General features: G+C 36.4%; 1 protein-coding gene across 1 annotated transcript in view; it reads left to right on the top strand.

Annotated features, from left to right (window-relative positions):
* Positions 1-25,819, top strand: part of METTL24 (methyltransferase like 24) — a 205,843-nt gene that overhangs the window by 96,212 nt on the left and 83,812 nt on the right. Inside the window, exon 3 of the mRNA XM_007484431.3 lies at positions 158-297. Coding sequence (XP_007484493.1) covers positions 158-297 — 140 coding nt within the window. The remainder of the gene's footprint in view (positions 1-157; positions 298-25,819) is intronic.

Genomic DNA, 25,819 nt, shown 5'->3' with positions numbered 1-25,819 from the left:
TCACATTTGAACCCAGGACTTCCCATCTCCTGGCTTGACTCTCAATGCATTGAGCTGCCTCCCTCCAACTCAAAGCTTGTAGGGGCTATGAAGAGCATAAACACATACAATTTTTTACTTGAAATGTCTTTAAAACAATGACGTGTGACCTTCACAGATTTCATGCAACCACTTGGTCCCAGGTGGCCTGATAAGTGACTCTGGAAGTACAAAGAAGCCCTGGCCCATCTGTCTTGATGATAAGTTCAGCTTGGCTCATCAAATCCAAAACAAGCGATGCCGCCTTTACTCTTTGGGGTGAGTACATCAGGAAAAAGAAAACCAAACCCATTTCACCATCCAGAACTGTTTCCCTATTCAAAGACCCATGTAGGTGGGATGGAAAGAATACTGTTGCTCCTTTACTTGTCTCATTGAAGACATATCTGTCCATCATCTGCTTGTACCTGGAGGGCACACGGAGTTGGTTTGGGGTTAATTTCTCTCTTTCCAAAGCTTGCTTGTCTTTCCCTTCCTTTTATGGCAGAGAATTGACAGTGTCGGTTTTCAACAGGGATATGATTCCCATCACTGTATCTCATGAATTTAGGATTAAAATTAAGCTGCCATATAAGAAAAAGAAGGGATTCTAGTTAATGAGGAGAGCTCAGAGTGAGGAGGCATAGTGATTACCATTACACAGGCCAGGATTGCATAAAAGCCTCCCAGGGCTAATAGTCAAGGAGTAGGATATTTCTGTATATTTTAGAGGAAATGGGCCTGTGTAATAAACTTTTTGATAATAATGTCACATAGAGAAACTTTTAAATAATTAAATCTCATGCCCTTTAATTTTTTAAAAGTTTATTTAATTAATTAATTTAGAATATCTTCCCATGGTTACATGGTTTGTGTTCTTTCCCTCCCCTCCTCTCACCCCTCCTCTCATAGCTGACATGCAGTTCCACTGGGTTTTACATGTGTCATTGATCAAGACCTATTTCCATATTATTAACATTTGCACTAAGGTGATCACTTAGAGTCCACATCCCCATCAACCCATGTGATCAAGCATTTGTTTTTCTTCTGTTTCTGCTCCCACAGTTCTTCCTCTGGATGTGAATAGTGTTCTTTATCGTTCAGGATTGTCCTGGATCATTGCATTGCCTGTTAGTAGAGAAGCCCATTACATTTGATTGTTCCACAGTATATCCGTTTCTCTGTACAATGACCTCCTGGATCTTCATGCCCTTTCATTTTTAAAAAGTGATATGTATAAATAAATCTTTCAGTGTCTTAGGTAATTCTGAGATTTATAAATTGCCTAGTTTATATAAGATGCAGACCCCAAGATGAAACTACTCTATCTGTGTCACTGGAGGGAATATTGTCATCTGGAGGACCCTACACTAATGAATTCATGACTCTGATTCAAATAAAATAAGTATGTTCAATTCTCTAAGATTTAGATTTTAATAGGCATGTACTAGATGCTCTGTTAAGCACTTTATAGTGATTATCTCAATCCTCACAACACATAAAAGTAGATGATATTATTATCTCTATTTTGTAGATAAGGAAACTGAGGGAGCTAGATTTGCCCAGGGTCACACAACTAACTGACTTGCCACAGGGTCATACTTCTTCCTTATTTATAAATACTAGGCTAAATTAGATGATCTTGAAAATTTCTTCCACCTTTAATTCCGGCATATCATATACAAGAGGCTCTCAATTCACATGTAGGGATGTACTAGGAACTGTTTAGTATCTGTCTCTTCAGGGGGAAAAATGAAACATAAAACACATGTTTAAGTTTAATTTCTATTATTAACATTTTATTATTAACCTTTCTAAGTCTAAAAAAGTCAACAAAATAAATCCAGGCCCAATTTATAGAATTTGTTAGTCTCTGAGGTATAAATGCTCACACTGAAAATTTAACAATCAGCTATTGACAATTAGTTGTGTGACCTGACTAAGTCACTTCATTTTTCTGAATCTTAGTTAGATTCCTCATTTATATAATGAGGGGGAAGGATTAGATGGTCTTTGAGGCTCCTTCTAGCTTTAATTCCTTGACCCATAAAGCTGAGTCACAAGAAGTGTACTGTCTTATTTAAGGTCTCTCACACAATAAACAACAAAGGCAGGATTAGAATCCAGGTTTTCTGACTTCAGATCCATTACCCTTTCTACTATGCCATATTGTTAAGCAAAGGCTGGGTGACCACTAGTTAGATATAATGTAGGAGAATTTTCCTTCCAGGTCACAGACTGGACAAAATGTCCTCTGAAATTCCTTGCAACTGAGATTTTGTGATTCTGGAAATTAAAAAATGGAAAAAAAAAAAGCAACAAATCCAGACATATCTGAAATACACAAGTAGTTCCTAACTTACTAGGGGAACTATAGCTTCAAGAGTTTCTTTTTAAAGACACTTGTTTGTGATTCAGAATGTATCTTTTCTTGTTTATATGGAGCATTGTATTTTGGGTTCCCTGGCCAGCATACCAAAACCCATTTAATCCTATTTCAAAGATCTATGATTCCTCGACATATGTGCTCTCTTTACTGATATAGGTTGCTACCAGTTTGTATTTAGGAAAAAAAATGTTTACCGTCAACCCTTTCACATTGCAGCTTTCTCCATGGTAGTTTTGATATATTGTGGGTTGGCGTAAGAAATTAAGTGGGAATTTTGGGGGAGTTTTGCAGAAGCCACAGACAACATTTGAAACCCAACAGATGACACAGAAAACGTTTAGAAACTCAGAAATGCATAAGATATATGTATAGTACCACATAATTTCAGCATATTTTATCTTTTGATACCATAAATATACACAAATTTTTTTTATTCTAAACATCCTATAAAAGAAAAAGAAAAAATTCAGACTTCTCTGGTATGAAAAGAGAGCCAAAACAAAACATTTTACAATGATTTTACAGCCTGCGGGGGTGCTGCAGCCCTAACCCAGGATATGGAAGGGATGCCTGCATTTATTTATTTTTAACATTCATTTTCTTTAAAATTTTGAGTTCCAGATTCTCTCCCTTCCTCCTACTCTGACCCCACCCACTGAGAAGGCAAGCAAATGATATCAATTATACATGTGAAATCATGCAAAATATATTTCCACATTAGCTGTAGCACACACACACACATACACACAAAGTGGGGAAATTATGCTTCAATTTGCACACAGAATTCTTCAGTTCTCTTTTGGGAGGTGAATAGCATTTTTTCATTATTACTTCTTTAGAATTGTCTTTTTGTTGTTCAGTCATGTCCAACTCTTCATGACCCCCTTTGGGGTTTTCTTGGCAAGATCCTGGAGTGGTTTGCCATTCTCTTCAATGGCTCATTTTATAGATGAGAAAACTGAGGCAAAGAGGGTTAAGTGACGTTCCCAGGATCACACAGCTAGTAAGTATCTGAGTCCAGATTTGAACTCAGGAAAATGAGTCTTCCTGATTCCAAGCCAAGGGCTCTCATCACCTGGTGCCTTCCATTGTTGTACTGATAGGATTATATACGTCTTTCACAATTGATCAGCATTACAACAGGATTGTTACTGTGCACAGTGATCTGCTGGTTCTTCTCACTTCACTTTGCATCAGTTTATATAAGTCTTGCCATGTTTTTTTTTTCTTTTCTGAAATCATCCCCCATCTTGTAATTTTTTATAGCACAATAATACTCCATCAAAATCATATGCCAAAACTTGTTCATCTGTTCCTCAATTGATAAGCATCCTCTCAATTTCCAGTTCTTTCCCACCACAAAATAGAGGTCTTTAAAATTTTTCTTTGGTCTTTTTGGAGTCTAGACCTAGAAAGAGTATTGTTAGGTCAAAGAGTATGCACAATTTTATAGGCATTTGGCCATAGTTTCAAATTATTCTCCAGAATGTTTGATCCAATTCACAACTGTACTACCAATTTATTAGTAGACTTATTTTCCCTCATCCCCTCTGGCATTTGTCATTTCTGATAGGCATGAGGTTATACCTCAGAAATGTTTTAATTTGCTTTTATTGAATGACTAGTGCCTTAGAATATTTTTACATTTCTCAAATAGCCTTGATTTCTTTTTCCGAATACTGCCTATTTGATATCCTTTGACCATTTATCAATTGGTGAATGGCACTTATTTTTATAAAATTTCTCTGTTCCCTATATAGTTGAGAAATGAAGTCTTTATTAGAGAAACCTGCTGTAAATTTTTTTATATTACCTCATTTTCTATGATACCTTGTACCAAAATGTAGTTTCCTTGATTATTTCTTTTAATTAGGTCTATTTTTGCTTTTGCTTTGTCTGAGATAATGATTACTAACCTTGTCTTTTCTTACTTAGCTAAAGCATATAGATTCTATTCTAGCCCTTTATTTCAATTCTATCTGTCTTTCTATTTCTAATAGGTCTCCAGCAAAGAGCATATTATTGGATTCTCATTTCTAAACCATTCTGTTTTTCTGCTTCTGTCTTATGGGTGGACTCATCCATTCATATTCACAGTTATGATTTTGACCTGCATTTCCCTCCATCCTATTTTCTTTTGTTTATCATTCTCTCTCTTTTTATTCTATTCCTTCTGGTTGCTTCTGACCAGAGCTTGCCTTAATCTGTCCTCTCTTTATCATCTCCCCTTAATATCTCTTATCTCTTCACCTTCTATTTCCCCATTGGGTAAGATAAATTTTTATGCCCAACTGCATGTGTGTGTCTGTATATAATATATTCCCTCTCTGACCTAATTCTAATGAATGAAGTTTAAGCATTACCCATTACATGCCTTTTATTTTCCTCTCCACTATAAAAACTCTTCCTTGTATATCTCCTTTATGTGAGAAAAATGTCTTCATTCTACTCCCCCCTCCCCTTTCTCCCAGTGCATCCCTCTTTTACATCTCTTCATTTTTTTGAGATCAACCTAACATAATTGACTTACATTTTATGCTTCCTGACTATGTATACTCCTTCTAAATGTCCTATTAATGATAAAATTCTTAGGAGTTCCATGTGTAATTTTCCTCTAAGAGTATAAATAAACTTTTTTGAGTCCTTATGCTTAGTCTTTCATATTGACCTTTTTATGCTTCTGTTATTTGAATGTCAAATTTTCTATATAGCTCTGGGTTTTTCATCAGGAATATTTGAAGTATTTTCTCCTTGACCTGGGAGTTCTTGATTTTGGCTATAATATTCCTGGAAGTTGTCATTTGGGAATTTATTTTAGGAGGTGATTGGTAGACTCTTTACCTTTCTATTTTACCCTCTTGCTTAAGAATATCAGAGCACTTTGATAATTTCTTGTAATATGTTGTCTAGGCTTTTTTTTTTTTTAAATTGTGGCTTTCAGGTACTTCAGTAATACTTAAATTGTCTCTCCTGGATCTATTTTCCAGGTCAGTTATTTTTCAACAAGATAGTTAATGTTTTCTTCTAATTGTTTATTCTTTTGATTTTCTTTTATTGTTTCTTGATATCTCATAGTCATTAGCTTCTACTTGCCCAATTCTGATTTTCAAGGAATTATTTTCTTCTACGAGATTTTTGAACCTTTTCTTTCTTTTTTCTACATTAGATTTTTGTGCCTCTTTTTGATTTAGCCAGTTTTGCTTTTAAGTTTTTTTTCTTATATTCCTATCATTTCTCTTTTCCACTTTCCCTCTTTTCTCTTAGTTGATTTTTAAATTCCTTTTTGAGCTCTTTGAGAGCCTGAGACCAATTCCTACTTTTCTTTGAAGTTTTGCTTTGAACTTGCTATCTATCCCCTTCTGAATTTGTGCCTTGTTCTTCTTTCTCTACATAATGCTCTATGATTTAGTTGTGTTTTGATGTTTGCTCATTTTCCTAGCCTTTTTCAGCTTTTATTTTTATCTTAAAGGTGAACTTTGTTCTCAGGGTATGTAATAGATGCTCCTATTAGGATATTTATGGTAGTAATATTCTCTTTTTCACAGGTAATAGGGGCACACTCTTAAACTTCAGCTTTTTTCTTGTCTGCTACCTTTAGCTCTAGTTCTGGATTTCTACATATTTCAGTGCTTCCAAGGTAGTAGGATGGCCTGTAGGCTGGGAGCTCTGAAAGCCACCTTCCACTGCTGATTCAGTCTTTTCTAGGGACTGCTAATGTCTTTACAGGGCTTTACTGTGAGCTCAATGCCGCTGAGGAAGTCTCCAGGTGTAACAATTTTTCATGCCACTGGACCCAGGCTTCCAACGCCAAGAGAGTGGGACTGTCACTGTGCATCGGCTTTTCCACTTAAATCTCTTTTACACACAAGTGTCTTTGTGCACACATGCACAAAGACAATCGTCATTCTCGGCTTCCGAGAGACTACTACCACCACCACCACATTTGAAGTCCTCTATTTCATTTAAAGTTAATTTCTTTCCTGAAGGATTATGCTCAGTTTTGCTGGGAAGGCAATTCTTAACATTGATTCCAAGATGCAAGGCAAGGTTTTAAAAAAATAATAACTCCTCAAATCAAATTTTGAAGTGTCAGAGCCAACAAGAGATCAAAGTGAGAAATTTTTCCATCCACAAGAGATCTGTGATACCTGGGTGGGTATCAGAGACACAGTCTGGCAGCACCAGTTGTGGGCTTCAGAAGTTGCTGGAGCAATAGCAGCTTTGGAAGATTTTAGCCCAGAGATGGTAAGGGGGATGGGGTGTCAGACAACTGATTAGAAGGAAATCACAGGGGACTCTTTGCTAGCACTAAATGTAGCTAGTGCTGATTGGCAATTCTATTGCCTATATGCAGTTCTGGGTCACAGTTCCAGTAGGAAGAGGAAGATTCTAGTTGGTCATAAAGGAGCAGAGACCCAGATCACAATTCACAATTCACAATTCACAAAACCAGAGCACAGACCAGGAGAGCAGTGATAACACCTTTCCCCTGATTATACCACCTTGGAAGCACCAAAATCTTGCAGACTTCCACACTAGCTCAGAACTAGCTCAGAAAATAGCAACAAAAAGCCTGAAGCTTGTAATCATAACTGAGCAGAGCTTAACTTTAGCATAAAGTTCAAAGTTAGTAAATAGGTTGGAAAAATGAGCACACAACAGCAACAAAAAGAACTTGACTACAAATAGCTACTACAGTAGTAGGAAAAACCAAGAATAAACTCAGAAGGCAACAGTATAAAATTAGCTAAAAGCAAAGCCTCAGAGAAAAATGTTAATGGGACCCAAGGCCAGAAAGAATTCCTGAAGAGTTAATGAAAGAGATGAGTGGTGGAGGAAAAACTGGGGTAGTGGGGAGGGAAGAGAGTAATATAAGAAAATTATGGAAAGAGAACTAACAGGTTAGTAAGAGGCACAAAAATGCTGAAGAAAATAAGATATTAAAAAAGACAGAATTGACTTACTAGTAAAAGGCACAAAGATTCATTGAAGAAAAGAATATCTTAAAAAGCAAAGCTGACCAAATAGATGAAGAGATACAGAAGCTCAGTTAAAAAAACAAAACAAAACAAAAGAACCAAATTTCTTAACAATTAGAATTGGCCAACTAAAAGCTAATGACTCCGCAAGACATTAGGAAACATTAAAAATAAAGTCAAAAGAATGAAAAAATAGAAGAAAATGTAAGCTGTCTCATCAGAAAAACAATTGACCTAGGAAATAGATAAAAGAGAAATAATTTAAGAATTATTGGACTACCTGAAATCCATGATAAAAGAAAAAAAATAGAGCCTGTTCATCATATTTCAAGAAATTATAAAATAAAATCAGTGAGTAAAAGCAAAATTGAAAGAGTCCACCTATCAGCTCCTAAAAGAGATCCCAAAATAGAAGCTCCCAGGAATATTACATTCAAATTCCAAAGCTCCCAGGTGAAGGAAAAAATATTACAAGCAGCCAGAAAGAAGAAATTCAAATATCATGAACCCACAGTCAGATTCACAAAAGATTTAGCTGTTTCCATGTTAAAGAAAAGGGGGGCTTGGGATATGATATTCTGAAAGTGCAATGTTGGGAGAGTTCAGCTAGGTTGCTGCCTGTACTCTACCATCTTGGCTCCACTGTTGAACACCTCTGTATTAGACAGTTTTTTTTAATGAGTTATTGTATACTTTGATACTTTAAAGGTATCTTCAGCATCTCAATGTCAAGATCCCCTTCCAATTCAATTAGGCAAACTTTTTTACACTCCATAAAGGGATAAACGGCCACAGAGATGTTTTTGCCCTGAGTTAAACATATTAACACCTCCTTAATTTTATCTCTCACTTTCTTATGATTCAATCAATTGCAAAAGACACAAAAACTGACCAAAAAAGAAAAATTGTTCAGTTGTGTTGGGAACTTTTTTTTAATCCTTATGCTTTTCTTTGAGAGTGATCACAATCGGGTTCATAGAAAAGACTATCTTGTGATAGGTAAAATGGTAGTTTTATCCTTTCTTAAATTTTCATCTTTGAAATGTACAGTGTAAGGAATAGAGAACACGAACTCCTTTGTGAAAGTGAATGAATGGTTTAAAAAAAACAAACATTTGATTTAACACATGATATTTAATTTCAAACTGGAAAGTGAAGAAAACATTTCTGATGACTATTGAAAAAGATAGTTCTGATTGTAGATGTAGTCAAACTGAGGAAACTCATTCTGGTAGTTCTTTTTCCTTATTCGCAAAATTTAATCACATGACCTTTTAATTTTTAAATGATAATAGTTTCCCTTTTTATTATTTAAATTTTTAAAAATCAAGTTAAAAAAAACAAGTGAATGTCACTGAAGAAGGTATTATTTGTGTAATGTGTTCTAGGATTTCTGAATTTATAGAATGTATGTTGGGACAGATGCCACTGTATTAAGTGATTTTCCTAAAGCGTAGATATGACACTCCTGCTCAGTAAATGCAGATGGCTCCCTATTTCTTCTGTGATCAAACTCCTTTGGCATTAAAAGCTCTTCACAACCTATGCCTTCCTGTTTTTTCAATTTTATTGTACCTTATTCCCGTCTATATACTCTGCATTCCAACCTGATTATCTTACTTGCTGCTTGGCACAGACAATTCTGTATCTCCTATCTCCATGCCTTTTTTCCTGGCTTTCCCCCAGTGTACTCTTTCCCAGCTCTGATCCTTCAAATCTTTAGTTTCTTTCAAGACTCATTTCAGGCATTACTTTCCATTTGAAATCTTTCCTGATTCCTCCCAGCTGCTAGTGCATTTCTTACCAAAACTAATGCATTCCTATACCCTTTGATCCAGCAATACCACTACTAGGTTTGTATCACAAAAAGATAATAAGGAAAAGTACCTGTACCAAAATATTTATAGCTGCACTCTTTGTGGTGGCAAAAAAAAATTGGAAAATGGTGGGAGATGTCCCTCAATTGGGGAATGGCTGAGTACTATTGTGCTATAATGAATGATAAACTACTTAAATTCCAAAAGAGCTGGAAAGACTTCTAGGAACTGATGCAGAATGAAATGAGCAGAACCAGGAGAACATTATACACAGAAACTGAAACCTTATGGGGCAATCGTGTGTAATCAACTTTGCTACTGATAGCAACTCAATGATCCAGGATAATCCTGAGGGATTTCTGAGAAAGGGCACTATCCACATCAAGAGAAAGAACTGTGGGAGTGGAAAAGCAGAAGAAAAACATTTGATTTTTCACTTGTTTATATGGGTATTGGATGCAGGGGTTTGCTTTTTAAAAATTGTTACAGAAATGATTAAAATGGAAATAGGTATTGAGTGATAATACATGTATAACCTATATATTCTATAACTAGTGGAATTGCTCGTTGGCTTTGGGAGAGGGGAGGGGAAAAAGAGAGGGAAAGTACATGAATCATGTAACCATGGAAAAATACTTAAATAAAAATAATGTATTCCTTAGAGATAGAGAGGTGGGTTTCATCCCACGTGTGCTATGCCCATTTTCTTCATTGTAACCAATCATGATCCCTCACCTCTGTGATGCTGGCCAATTGTGTGATTTTTGTTTTATGCTTATAGCAATGAGTTGCATCTTCTAGGTCTTTGGCCAGAGGCAGTTCCATTGACCCATCCTTTATTTATAGGTTCAGTGTTCTATTAATAAACTTATTATTTTGTTTGGAGAATTACCTTTTTGCTAAATTTCACATGCAACAGCAAAGAGTGTGTGTGCCACATTTGTCTTTGTATCACAAGCATTTAGTATAGTGTTTGGCACATCACAGGTTTCTTAGTGTTTGTTGAATAGTTGCAGAGGATTACACGCTTGATGGCAGGCAGAGGTCCTAAACACAACTCTCTAAAAGCTGAAATACTTTTGTCTCTTGACTCCTTCCTGCTAAGGCTCGGGTCTATGATTCCTTGGCTCTACCTGGGAGCTCCAATTTATTCAATATTCTACTATTGCATCCTTTTTCCGTGTCCCATATGTTTAGTTCCTAGAGCAGCATGTCCAGTCGCTGTCCTCTCTCAATTCCTGCATTGTGGGTACTGGAAGACTCAGGGCAATGGAAACATTGGACTCTGTGGTTATGGATTGTTTATTAGAAGTCAACAGCTTTACCATGGCGTTCAGTGAGGAGTAAGAACCAGTCAAGTGACAGGAGAAGGTACAATTGAGAGTTGGTTCTCTAGGCACTAAAGGGAAGGAGAGTGAAGGAGTGTAGACGTATACCTATACTCAGACAAGGCTGGGAAATCCTTGGGACCACAGTTAAAAAAAAAAAGGCTCTAGGTTTGGGAGTTCTCTGGGACTTGAACTCCATCACTGCAGCTGCTCATCAAAGAACCAGGGCACACCTGGAGGCAAGAGAGAGATTAAATGCCATCCTTTGTATCTTTTTATCATCCTCAACAGTCTTAACAAGTAAATCCAGGATAGCTTTAGCAGGATTTCAGGAGCATGAATTAGGTATTTTTGCTTAAAATTTATATCTCTTTCACCTGTTCTTTATTATTGAAAATCCCTTTAATTTGTGAGAGAGAGAGAGAGAGAGAGAGAGAGAGAGAGAGAGAGAGAGAGAGAGAGAGAGAGAGAGAGAGAGAGTACTTAAAATTCAAATATGGCTCAGAGAATAATTCTCTCATTATTTCTGCAGCATAGCTCTCTGATTAGCTGGCATTGCTCATTTTTTTCTCCTGCTGTTTCTCCGAATATTTTCTATACAGAAGGGACACATATGTGTTATGTCTCTAAGCCTTTAGGTTAAAATGTGCAGATAAACATTTACAAGCATAAATTACATAATCATATTTATTAGTAGATAATTAACCAGAGGACTGAATTCTTGTTTATAAATGTGGCTATTCACATCTCTGGCAAAAACAGGTACATTTAAAGGATTTTTTTCTATATTCCTATTTGAGAATTTGGTTCTTTTACTAAAGTAAGCATGTCACAAAATGTGTGTATATGCAAAATTCTGATGAGTTTGCTCTTAAATACGTTTTTCAGGGCACACAGCCAGAGTCCAAATTGTTCAGATTTGTTATATTCCTGTAAAAAAGTAGAAGCAGCTTCACAGAGTTGTAGTCACCTCCTCCTACTCTCTCTCAAGGATGGTTTGTTCTCTCAACCTGCCCTTAACCTTGTATATCTGGGGTATCCAGAGATATGTGGCAACCACCGACCTTTGACTCAAACTGTTTCAGCATTCTAGAGACAAATTTGTTTTGGGTGGGATGTATTTGTACTCTTTCCACTGTAGTTCATGAGCCCCTACTAATGTGGTTCCTATTTTATAAATGCAGTCATCATTGGGGGCAGCTGGGTGGCTCAGTGGATTGAGAGTCAAGCTCAGAGATAGGAGGTCCTGGGTTCAAATGTGGCCTCAGATACTTCCTAGCTGTTTGACCCTGGGCAAGTCACTTGACCTCCATTGCCTAGCCCTTACCACTCTTATGCCTTGGAACCAATATGCAATATCGATTCCAAGACAGAAGGTAAGGGTTTAAAAAAAATTCAGTCATCATTACATGAATAATTCTTAAACATGAAAGCATTTAATGGTAATGCAAAAAATCAAGAATAAATATAGTATTACAGTACCTCAGTATAAAGCAAATGAAAGGATGAGCATTATAATTATATTATTATTATATTATATTATAATAGCATCATAATATATAATATAATATTATTATTATTATAAGCCTACCCTTAAGCTGGGGCAGCTAACTGGAATAATGCTGGGCCTTGGAATCCAAAAGATTCATTTTCATGAATTCAAATCTGTCCTCAGACAGATTGGCTATGTAACCCTGGGCAAGTCACTTTCCCCTTTTTGCCTCCGTTTCCTCATCTGTAACATGAGCTGGAAAAGGAAATGACAAACTACTCTAATATCTTTGTCAAGAAAATCCCAAATGGAGTCACAAAGGGTCAGACATGATTGAAATGACTGAATGACAACTCTTAAAGTTGAGTCACACTCTTCCACCAAAATAAACAATGCCTTTTTGGTGACTGTGGACTCGTACTTGGTAAGTCTAGCAAAGAGGCACACAAGTAAGGACTGTGTGTGTGTGTTCAGGCAACTCACAACTTTGACCACAGAATCTGATGTCCTTGTTTTCTTCAGGAACCATCTGAAGCACCATACAAAGCCATTTTTCTGCTATCTGTTCCCCTTTTGATACAGCACTGGTGCTTCTACTCTCTGATTTATGAAATAGTAGCAAACTCTTTTAATTCTCATTCATTTTTAAAAGGATGCTAAGAAAGTGTTGTGCTATTTTAGTGATGAACAGCTACTTAACCTACAAAAATTGCAAGAAATTTCCTTGGGTTGGCTCTCTGGGAAATTCAGCTCACTCTAGATAGCTCTTCATACAATAGGATTCTGCATCACTTAATCAGCTTTCAGTATTTTGTTACCAAAAAACAGAATTCAAAGCAAATCTCTTAAGGTTCACTCTGTACAATGCAAGCAAGCCCAAGCAAAACTCTTTACTTAACAGCATTCTGCTTTGTCCAATCACATTAAAACCCAAGTTTATAGCAAGGCAACTGCAAGACTCTTCTCTTCCCTTTTGCTTTTCCCTCTCAAATCAGAGTGGGAAAATTGAGAGCAACTAGGTAACTGAGCTGGTGCTTGTGGCTCCCAGTAGCTGCTAGCATGCAGCAGCGGCCACACCCCGGGCAACGGCTTTGACAGGCCGGCTAAACCTTGTGAAGGTAGCCATTGGGTCATCGACCCCTGGTGAACCAGGGCTTTGCTCACCCAGCATGTGAAGACTGCTTTGGTGACGGAAGACGGAAGACGGAAGACGGAAGACGGAAGAAACCAATAGGAAGGTTCAACGGCTGAGATGGCGATGCAGCAAGGCACTGTGGAGTGCTTAGGGCATGTTGGAGCACAAAGGGCAACACAGCCATCCAATGCAGCTGAGGAAGTTTCCAGATGTAATGACTTTTCATGCTACTGGACCCAGGTTTCCAACACCGAGAGAGTGGGACTGTCTCTGTGCATCGACTTTTCCACTTAAATCTCCTTCACACACAAGTGTCTTTGTGCACAAAAGCACACAAAGACAATCGTCATCCTTGCTTACCGAGAGACTACTACTACTTGAGGGCTTATATTGAAATAGAGTTCAGTTCTCTTCCAATCAAGATGCTCCCAACCTTTTCATCAGTCAATCTACAAAGCAATCTCTCTCTCTCTCTCTCTCTCTCTCTCTCTCTCTCTCTCTCTCTCTCTCTCTCTCTCTCCATAATTAATTAATTTAGTCAATTTAGAGCATTATTCCTTGGTTACAAGAATCACATTATTTCCCTCTCTCCCCTCCCCCCACCCTTCCTGAGGCCAACGCGCAATTTCATTGGGTACTACTTGTGTCCTTGATCAGAACCTATTTCCATGTTGTTGGTGTTGCACTAGAATGTTCATTTAGAGTTTACATCCCCAGCCATATCCCCATAACCCATGTATTCAAGCAGTTGTTTTTCTTCTGTGTTTCTACACCCACAGTTTTTCCTCTGGATGTGGATAGTGTTCTTTCTCAAAGATCCCTGTGAGTTGTTCAGGATCACTGCATTGCCACTATGGAGAAGTCCATTACATTCAATTGTACCACAGTGTTTCAGTCTCTGTGCACAATGTTCTCCTGGTTCTGCTCCTTTCGCTCTGCATCACTTCCTGGAGGTCATTCCAGTTCCCATGGAATTTCTCCAGTTCATTATTCCTTTGAGCACAATAGTATTCCATCACCAACATATACGACAATTTGTTCAGCCATTCCCCAATTGAAGGGCATCTCCTCATTTTCCCATTTTTTGCCACCACAAAGAGCACAGCTATGAATATTCTTGTACAAGTCTTTTTTCCTTTTTATCTCCTTGGGGTACAAACCCAGCAGTGCTATGGCTGGATCAAAGAGCAGACAGTCTCTTCTCTCCCTTTGGGTATAGTTCCAAATTGCCCTCCAGAATGGTTGGATTTATTCACAACTCCACCACTAATGCATTAAAGTCCAGACTTTGCCACATCCCCTCCAGTGTTTATTACTTTCCTTTGCTATCATGTTAGCCAATCTGCTAGGTATGAGGTGATACCTCAGAGTTGTTTTGATTTGCATCTCTCTGACTATAAGATATTTAAAACACTTTTTCATGTGATTATTAATAGTTTTGATTTCCTTAACTGCCTATTCATGTCCCTTACCCATTTGTCAATTGGAGAATGGCTTTTTTTTTTGTACAATTGGTTTAGCTCTTTATAAATTTGAGTAATTAGACCTTTGTCAGAGGTTTTTATAGTGAAGATTGTTTCCCAATTTGTTGCTTCCTTTCTAATTTTGGTTGCATTGGTCTTGTTTGTACAAAAACTTTTTAATTTGATGTAATCAAAATTATTGATTTTACATTTTGTGATTTTTTTCTAGCTCTTGCTTGGTTTTAAAGTCTTTCCTAAAGATCTGACAAGTATACAATTCTGTGTTCACCCAATTTGCTTATAGTTTCCTTCTTTATATTCAGGTCATTCACCCATTCTGAGTTTATTTTGGTGTAGGGTGTGAGATATTGATCCAAACCTAATCTCTCCCACACTGTCTTCCAATTTTCCCAGCAGTTTTTTTTTTTTATCAAATAGTGGGTTTTGGTCCCAAAAGCTGGGATCTTTGGGATTATCATAGACTGTCTTGCTGATGTCATTTACCCCTAGTCTATTCCACGGATCCTCCTTTCTGTCTCTTAGCCAGTACCAAATTGTTTCGATGACCACTGCTTTATAATATAGTTTGAGGTCTGGTACTGCAAGGCCACCTTCTTTTGTTTTTTTTTTTCATTATTTCCCTGGGTATCCTTGATCTTTTGTTCTTCCAAATGAACTTTGTTATGGTTTTTTCTAATTAAGTAAAAAAAATTTTTTGGTAGTTCGATGGGTATGGCACTAAATAAATAAATTAATTTGGGTAGGATTGTCATTTTTATTATGTTAGCTCGTCCTACCCGTGAGCAGTCAATGTTTTTCCAATTGTTTAGATCTAGTTTTAATTGTGTGGAGAGTAATATCTCTCTTAAAGTAAGCAAACCTCCAAGTATAGAAGCTAAAGCTTTCCTGTTCCTCTGGGGATCTTCTAATCTCTCCTTCTCATGGGTTTCTTCATTTCTCTCTTTCTGAATTTTTCATTCCTTCTAAGGGCTCTCATCAGAGACTCATGATGCTCAATGACTCATCTTTCCCTTCAGAGATAACTCATGGACTCCAACTTTCTGTTGCTTATGAAATTTTATTTAATTTTTCAGTATTCTTCAAAAAGTTGTTTGAGATACCATTATGTGAGTTTTAACTTCTCAAATTCTAACATTCACTTGCCTTGCAGTTGGAGTCATTTCTCTGTCCTCAAAGAGGTCGCCTCATTCCATTCAACTGAAAGACCACTATCTAGTTCTTCCTAGTTCTTTTAGCTGTGCATGTCTCTCCCCACATTTTGATAGAAAAACTGTTTCTCCCCATGTGAATTTTTTAAAATCAGGTTTTTTTGTTCACAAAAGTTCTCTCCTATATGCAACAAAACTATTTATATAGATGCAGGATTATACCTTAAATCCTTTACAAGCTGATTAAATCCTTTTTATTATTATTTTAAAATCCCTTTTATTTACAAAATTTTTCATTTTCTGCCCTTTCAGCAAACAAATTTATCATTTATTAAAGTAGCAGTACTTTATTGTTGGAAATGTATTATTTAAGGTAGTTATCTTTAACTATACCACTGATGGTGATGAATTTTGAATCTATAAATGTAGTTTTAGAATCTATTCCTTGCTTTATGGAAGATATACAGTCTAATGAAGCTGTCAATTAAATTTCTGCAAAATGAATAGGATTTTCATACTAATTTACACCAAAAAATGTCAAAGTACAATCATATGGAAAAATTAGTAGACTATGTTGAGAATTTTTGGTTTAAAAGAAGTTAGTTCTCTTGTATTGCTGTCTTACTTGTCATAAAGCTCCTGTTAGGTAATAATCATTCCATTATACCTTTACCTCTTGGGAATTACAATTAAAGATAATATATGTATGACCTAGATCAAATTGCTTATCACCCCAATTAAGGGAGGGAAGATTCTTATAATTTTGGAAAATGTATTTTGAAAATTATTATTCTAATTAATTGGGAAAATAAAATAGCTTTAATATTTTTAAATACATAAATTTTTATTTATAAAATAAATAAAATTTTAAATGGGAGAAAAAAGTTAATGTTTCCTTTGCATGCTCAGTATTACTAATTTTTCAAAATTGCCATATCCTTGAAATTTGACATGCTGACTGATCGCTTCTATCTGTCTTCAGTTTTTGTAAATAGAATCTCCTCATTCTTTTGCCTAGCATTTCCTCTGCTAAGAAGAGCTTTACTGTGAAAACATCAAAGCTAGCAGGTACATCTGCTAAGACCTGATGAAGCATAACCCTACATGTAATCTTTACACTTAATATTTTTGTTGTGAGCTAAGTCTGGAGATGGGAGGTCCTGGGTTCAAATATGACCCCAGATACTTCTTAGCTATATGATCCTGGGCCAGTCTTTTGACCCCTATTGCCTGGTCCTTACCATTCCTCTGCCTTAGAAACAATACATAGCATTGATTTTAAAATGGAAGCTAAGGGTTTTTTTTAAAGGCTTTACTTACATCAAAATAATTCATTCTTTTGTTCAGTTATAGCTGACTTCATAACCTCAGTTGGGGTTTTCTTGGCAAAGTTACTGGAGTGGCTTGCCATTTCCTTCTTCAGTTCATTTTACAGATGAGGAAACTAAGGCAATCAGAGTTAAGTGACTTGTCTGGAGTCACACAGCTTGTAAATGTCTGAGGCTGGATTTGAACTCAGGCCTTCCTGATTCCAGGCCAGGCTCTCTATCCACTGTACTAGCTTGCTGCCAACAATAATTATTTCACCACTTTGCAAGCTTGAAATTCTTTTTTTTCCAACTTCAAATGTCCACCCAGTCACTTGATTCAGAAAAGTGATCATGAAGTTTGAATGAAAATGAAAGAAGTTTCATATTTTTAAATAAATCAGAAATAATTTGAAGAACTCCAATGAAGGATTGCTCTCTTTTTCAGGTTCACTAAATTTGTGTAAAGAAAAGAAGATGATTATCTTTTGAATCATGTTTGGGATGTCCTGGTTCTTTCCTAGTCGGTTTCTTCTCTGTCTTTGAAGAGAATACAATCTTGGGCTCCTTCCCAGTTTTTCAGTTTTAATCCCACTCCTGGTGTGATATCTTTGAGATAGATAAGAGGGTGTAGATGGAGGGATAGCTTTGGATTCCATTAGTCCCACTTATTTAACCAGAGGAGTCAATAGTTAAAGGAACAATGATTTTTACTGATAACTTAACTACTAGTGTCTAGGTTCTACCAAACATCTCAGTGCAATGTTGTGCTTTAATTCCTTTAAACTGCACCAAGACTTTTGAGACCCCTTGTATTTCCAAATAAATGCAGTGTTATCATTTCTAAGTATCTTTTGGTGGGAGAAATATTCACCTATGATTTCACTTGATATAGAGAGTTTCTAGGGATGAAATTTCAACAACCAGTGCAGATTGATAACTCTTACTATTAATAGTGCTAGAAAATCACCTGGAATACTAAGAAAGTGCCAGAGGCAGGATATGTCAGAGTGAGTATTTGAACCCAGTTCTTCAGGCAGTTAGGTAGTGCAGTGGAGAGAGCACTGGGCTTTGAAAACATTCCTCCCCCCATGTCCCCTTCTGGGTGCTGAATGGCTGGTAGAAAAGATGTTCCTTTGCTTGCAGGACATAGACTCTTTGCTGCAGGGCTGAGTCAAGCAGATGACTTCCCAAAGGTATTCTTCCTCATCGAATTCAGTTGCTGTGTCTTGGTCCTAGATTCCTATTGATGGACTTGTAGGGGCTCACTTGACATTTCAAAGCCCTTAAGGTTGTAATCTGGTCTGTTCCATCTTTGATAGGTAGGGGGAAAAGAAACACACACACACACACACACACACACAAAGAAACAGAAATGCCAGAAATGCCATATATTCATAACGACATGGCAGGGATCAGCTAGGTGGCTCAGTGGATTGAGATCCAGGCCCAGAGATGGAATACCCTGGATTAAAATCTGACCTCAGACACTTCTCTGTGTGACCCTGGCAAGATGCTTGATCCCCAATGCCTAGTCCTCACTGCTCTCCTGCTTTGGAACCAATACAATGTATTAATTCTAAAATGGAAGGTAAGAGTTTAATATCCATACAATATCCATATAATCTCTCCCCTCTTCTCCCAGACCATCACTCAGCATGTTACTGAATTGTTATCTTATTTTTTTATTTTTAAAATTTGCTACCCTGTCAATTCTTCTTCTTACTGATTTCAAAGGCAATTAAAGGGTTCTGATGTTATTTCATAGATCACTAAAGAACAAAATCTTTTTCATTAATTAGTTAATTGCTTAATTAGCTCTGCCTCTTACTCCTCTCTTAGATTACATTTCTTCTTTTACTCTCAATCCTGAATTTATAGATTTGCATAATATTACTATTACTGATTATATAATTTATTAATAATAACAAGTAATACAGACATAAATATTTAAACAATATATCAGCAGTGAGGAAGGTCACAGGCACAAATGAATAATTTTTTAAACCAAGAAGTAAAGAAATTAAAGATTCTTTTAATGTGTTATCAACAGTTATTTCTCTGATATAGGAAAGCAAGGGAAAACAGTTACTAGACTTTTTCACTCATCATTAACTTCTAGCTCTTCTAAAGCACTGGAATTACAGTTTAGTAAATCAGTTCTCTTCAGAGTGTAGGATATTCAGTTCCTCTCAGAGTAAACATTCTACTCAATTCTCAGAAATTTTAGTTAACTTTTTAGAGAATAAGATTTAACTTAGTTCAATTCTCATTAGAAAAGAAAAATAGTTTAGCTTATTCCCCTTCAGTGTCCTCAGTGTCAATTCTCCTCAGTATCTCCACAGAATGGCAATTAAAGTCTCTTAAAGACAACACTCCACTGTCCAAGTCTCTCAAAGACTCTCTTTCTCCAGTGGCACTTAACTGTCAATCTCTTTAGAATGTGTAAGGATAATTTTTAGTGTTTTGACTTAAATCTAAATAATTGGTCACCAGGGATGATTCCCAAATGATAAAAATACCCAAGTCAGCATGAGACCATCTCCAAGTTGGGTTCCAGTCCTCTACTGAACTCAATCTCCTGAACTGAGTTCAGAATCCAATTTCACTCTGAACTGAATTCTCTCAACTGACTTTTTTAGTCTCCTTTTACAGAAATTTTCTCTTATGTCACCTCCCCTAAATTTTCACGTCTACCAATCACAGTAGATGCTTTTTTTCCAGCATTGCCCATTCTTAGTTCTCACCACTCTTTAGTTCTCACCTTCTCTGGTTAGATTATATCTTCTGAGGTACTTCACACTTCTTTGTTAAGCTTACCTTTTGTGAGTTACTTGACCTTTTTGTGATTAATTTAACCTTTACAAGTACTTAACACCTTTTTGTATTAGATCTAAAAATAGACTTAGTTTAAGGTTCTAGCTTCACTATAAGGTATGAGTTAAGTACCTTCATTGTTCAAACAGGAGTTTACAACTTTTATCTTCCCCTAAAGTATGTCTAATTAGGGTGCAGTAATTTTAAAAGTTCCCAATACATTCCTGATTCTTGTTAGACCAAGTATCTCCATTGTTACAATAAGGGAATAGTTAAACCAAATCTTCTAAGGTACAATCTGAGTAGTTAAGATTCACAAATGACAGTTCTATTGGTCTTCTCTCAGTGCTTCACTACAGTTAACTATCAGTCTCCATGATTCTTTTCCCTCTCCAAGGTAAAGTAGGAGTATACAAAGTCTTTGAGGGGACTATGAAAATGAGCTACATTTGTAAAGACTCATGAAAATTTTAGCACATTCTAGAAATGCCAGTTATTATAGTTATATAGCATAATCTTGAGACTTTTTACTACCATTGTCCCCTTGGACTTCCTTCAGGTTTTTTGATAACCTTTTTTAAAATGTGACCATCAGAACTGTACAGAATATTATAGATGTGGTCTGACCAAGACATAGAATAACAGGGCAATTTCCCCAGTATTTTTTGGATACAATTCCTTTGTTCATTGCTAAGATTGCATTAGCTTTCTGGGTATCTATACCATGCTGTGAGTTCATATTACTTGGATTCCACTAAAACCACCATTTATTTTTTCAGATATCATGTCTACTGCATCTTGTACTTTTGATGTTGATTTTTAAAATGTAAGGGTAGGATCTTACATTTATCACTATCAAATGTCATCTTATTAGATTTAGACCAACATTCTAGCCTGTCAAAAGTTCTTTATCTCCTGACTCTTTAATCTAGTATGCTGGTTATTCCTCCTAGCCTGGTGTCATCTGCAAATTGATAAGTATGCCCTGGATACTTTTATCCCAGAAAGTGATAACAATATTAAAACACCAGAGGGTAAAGCACAGATTTCTGGACCACTCTACTTGAGTCCTCCTCCAAATTGACAGGAAACCATTAATAACTACCCTTTAGGTCTGATCATTTAAGCAGTCCTGAATGCTTCTAACTATAATATTTTTGTACTCCATGTTTTCTAAAAGAGGGAAAGCCTTGGTCAAATTACTTGTAAAAACAAAGTTTAAGAAAAAGGGAAGAAAGAAAATTAGGTTAATGTGACATGACCTATTCTTAATGATGATGATAGCTAGCATTTATACAGCACTTTATGGTTTACAAAGCACTTTACAAATAGAATCTTAAATTCCCTCCCACAATAACATAGTAACAGATGAGGCAATTGAGGCAGACAGAGGCTAAGGGACTTGCCCTAGGTCAAACAGTTAGAAAGGATCTAAGGCTAGATTTCAACTCAGGTCTTTTTGACACCAGGTCTAGTACTCTATCAACTGCAGGACCTAGCTGCTACAAAACATGATAATTCTTTATGATCTTTGCTTCCTTTTCTAAATATTCACTAACCATCCCTTTAATAATACATTAGAGAATTTTCCTAGGAATCAAAGTCTAGCTTACTAGCTTAAGGTTTGTGGCCTCTTTTTTCCCTTTTCCAAAAATTGAGACATTTGTCTTAATTTAATACCACGATCCTTTCCCTATTCTTCATAGTTTTTCAAATATCACTGAAGTGGCTCAGCAATTGTGTCTGTCAGTTCTCTAAGCACTCTAGGATGTAGCTTGCTTATATGGTTCTATTTGATTTGAATAAATAAAAGGTATGAAGCTATTCTCTTGCTATATTTATCTTGGTTATTGACTGTCTTTTAGCTATTTTGGTTCATTTTTTCCAATCTGAAGATCATTCTCTTTGGCAGAGCAAACAAAAACAATAGGAGCTGCGCAGATCTCCTTTCCTCCTCCTCATTATGCATTATCATTGCCCTTCCCGCTCCTAAGCAGTGATTTTATATCTTCTTTCATCCTTTATCCAAAGACAGCTTTAAAAAAGTCAGATTTGTGTTGTCCTTAGTTTTCCTCATTAGCTCCAGCTTGTTTAGAGTTTTAATACTCCTGACTGTACTCTTACCAGACTAAGTTATGATTTTGTATTAATCCTTAATCACTTCCCCTTGTTTTCATCTTTTAAAATTCTAAATTCTAAACTAGTGTACCTAATGCAACAACATTGTTTTATTTAGCAAAATACAACTTTTACTCATAGCCATAACCTTTTCTTTCTTTTGAAAAAATCTTTTGATTTTGTTCTAATATATATTTTGTTGTTGTTGAAATTATTTAATTCTTCTGGAAAATCATTTCAACAGCTGAATGGGGGACAAATTGCCATGTGGAGAGTCTTGAGGCAGGCAGAACTTCTGGCAGATTATTGCAATAGTTGAAGTACGAATTTATGAGGTACTGTGCCAGGGTGATGGCAGTATGAGGGGATGGAAGGGAATATATTTGAGGGATACTGCAGAGATGAAATCAACAAGCCCTGGCAACAGATCAGATATGGGGACAGAGATACTGAGGAGTGGAGAAGAGCATCTACATCATGAGAATGACAGACTGGGAAGATGTTGTTGACCTGGATAGTAATAGGAGAGTTAGGAGGAGAGGAGGATTTAGGAGAAAAGATAATGAGTTTTCTTTAGGACATATTGAATTTACAACATCAACTGGACATCCAGTTTGGCTTATCTGAAAGGCAATTGAAATATGAGATTGGAAGTCAGCAAAGAGGTTACTAGAGGGCAGAATGATATGAGAATCATCAGCAAGGAAATAATAATTAAATCCACAGGAGTGGGGACAGCTGGGTGGCTCAGTGAAAAGAGAGCCAGGTCTGGAGACAGGAGATTTTGGGCTCAAATCTGACCTCAGGCACTTCCTAGCTGTGTTACCTTGGGAACGTCACTTAACCCAATTGCCTAGCTCTTACTGCTCTTGCTTAGTCGTGATGCTCAATAATGAATCTAAGACAGAAGGTAAGGGTTTTAAAAAATCTGTAGGGACCTATGAGACTACCAAGTGAAGCAGTATAGATAGAGAAAAGAAGAGGTCCCAGGACAGAACCTTATGTGACATCATCTATTACAGTGTGACCTGGATAAGGATCCAGCAAAGGAGGCTGAGGAGTTATCTGATAGGTCAGAAGGCAACCAGGCTATAGCAGTGTTCTGAAAACATAGAAAGAAGAAAGTATTGAGGAGGAAAGGGTGATGAACAATGCCAAAGGCTACAGAGAAGTTAAGGAGAATGAGGATAGAGAAAAGGTTATTGGATTGGGTAAATTAAGAGAACCCATGTAACTTTGGAAGGAGCAGCTTCATAGATTTTCTACTTTGAGTCTATCTTCTTAATATAGTATGCTAGCCTACAGATGCGCCACAAACCTTCACTTCCCCACACCCCATTCCCTGTCTCTAACATATCCAGGTCCTTTTGCCTAGGTTATATCCTTGTAAAGCCATACTCTAATTTTGTGGTGGATTTGGCAGTAGGACATCTTCTCCCTCAGTTTAATGTCCCTTTGAACAGATTTCTTGGCTCCAGGTAAATATATTGTTATTTTCTCTAGTTGGCAGTAGTTATCTTTGGCCAAGAACTTGTCATAATTTAGTCAAAATCAGTTCTTAATAATGTATCATATAAGAACAAATGAGATCACATGTAAAGCACTTAACATAATAATATCTGGCACATAGAAGCTACTTAATAAATGCCTGTTTCTTCCTCCCCACTTCCACTCATTTATGCAGTAAGGATGTATAGATTTAGAAGTTGGTGAAATATTAAAGGAATCCTTCATTTCTTGGGTCCTTGATTTTAAAAGTTACTAATTTTATAGGAGTTTCTACTTTCATAAATTTAAGGCTGTAACAATTTGCAAAAGAAATTGTATAGAACATTTTACCTTATAAGGTGCACAGACAATTATTCCTATGAAGAATCTTTTTAAAGTGATGTTTCAAATAAAACTACAGCTCTATGCCTGAGAGAATGCCTTACAGAAGGAATGCGATGTTTATCTAGACTCAGCATATTCTATCACACACACACACATGCACACATGCATGCATGCACAGCCAGGTGCATTCCAAAAATTTCTGTGAGTGGAGCAATCTATTACTGACAACTCAGCTCTTTGATTCATCGTTTCTGGCTTCTATACTGCATAGCACATGAGTATCTTGCACCTGAGGCTCTCAGCAAAATGACCTGAGATTCAAAGTACTTTTTAGGCCTATATCCACTGAAAAAGAAAAATCAGAATATACTGATGGCTTATTTTTCCTCTACAGTCTTTAGGAATGTGTTTATTTTTACTAGTCCCCCAGATGAGAGCAATTCATTCAAAGCAGAAAGTATTTACTTAATTAAATGAAAAAAGGAGAGGCAAAATATTTCCCTTATAAACTTAGGGTATTAGGAGCAGCTAGGTCACTCAGTGGATAGAGAACCAGGCCTGGAGATAGGAGGTCTTGGGTTCAAATCTGTGAACTGTGTTAGTCTTGTGATTTCAGGTTTTTCCTCTACTGCCAATTCTGGACTTCATATCCTTAAGGCACAAGCTAGTTATATTTGTTTCTTTCTGTTAGAGTAAGACAGAGAGAAAAATTTCCCCATTTATAGTAGATGAATAGCTTTTTGTACTAAATCTGCTGTGTTCAAGTAGAAAACACATCCTTATCCCATTCCTCTATTTGACTTAAGGTTAGAAAGTCATCGCTTCCTAATTGATGTACTAATGGAAAGCCTATGTTTCCCAACTAAGTTTGGGAAACTATGTTTGTCACTAAGAATTTTCTAGAGTCTCAAAATCCTTTGAGTCTTGCCATACAAATTCATATGAGCAAGCATCAAAATTAAGTGGAGAGGGCAAAGTCATTGTCTACTTATTGCTGGACTACATTTTTGGCTTTATTATATATATGTGACCAGCAGTAAACTACCTTGCAGTTGCAGGTTTCTGTATTCATGTGGCAGTTTCTCTGGGGGATAGATGTATGTATGGGGAGTACAAGGGCTTCACAATGTCAAAGCTATGGAATAGAGTAAATGGTAGCAATAGTAGCACTCGACATTATAGAGGATAGACTATAGGGAATGGATAGGAATCAATCAACCAGTATTTATGAAGTACCTACTATGTGTGAGGTACAAACTATGAGGAAAGTGCTAGAACTTAGTAGGAGCAAAAAGAGGTAAAGATGAGGTGGAGGAATTCATAGAAGCTGAAGTTCTAAAGTTAGGTACAGTGGAGATGGTGGGTGGGAAGTAGAAGGCAATTAAAGCACAACAGGTGGAGATAACAGAACTAAGATGGCAGAAATGAGGAAGAATAAAGAATACTGAAGGCTTGCCTTATTTTAAAAAAGCCACTATAAATAGTTTTGAAGTCTTATCCAACTGATTTAAACAATGTTTTACTTTCCTGAATTTGAACTGTTGAAAATTCTGAATTATTGGAATTGAGTAATACATTTTTATTAAGCTGGATACATTTTTATTAAACTGAATTCTATTTTGATACATGTTTTTATCTACATAATTGTTAGAATTATCTTGGATCACCTCTAGTTATAGTGTTTTGGACAGAGAAGTCATAAATTATGATACTATTTTGTCACATTTTCCTGGTTAACTACATATTTTTGCATTTCACTTAAAATGTTATTCAAATTAATTGATAATAATGATGGCAATAAAAATAACATCTAAAATTTACATGCATGAATTATTTTATTGACTGTCATAACAACATAATGAAGTAGACAATATTATTAGAATGCCCATTTTACGGATGAGGAAATATAGACTCACAGGTAACAACTTGGCCAAAGTCATGGATCTAGTAAGTA

This window comes from Monodelphis domestica, chromosome 2 (assembly GCF_027887165.1).
Source record: "Monodelphis domestica isolate mMonDom1 chromosome 2, mMonDom1.pri, whole genome shotgun sequence".
NCBI classification, from domain to species: Eukaryota; Metazoa; Chordata; class Mammalia; order Didelphimorphia; family Didelphidae; genus Monodelphis; species Monodelphis domestica.
Note: the sequence above shows the minus strand (reverse complement) of the source record. Positions and strands in the feature narration are given on the sequence as shown.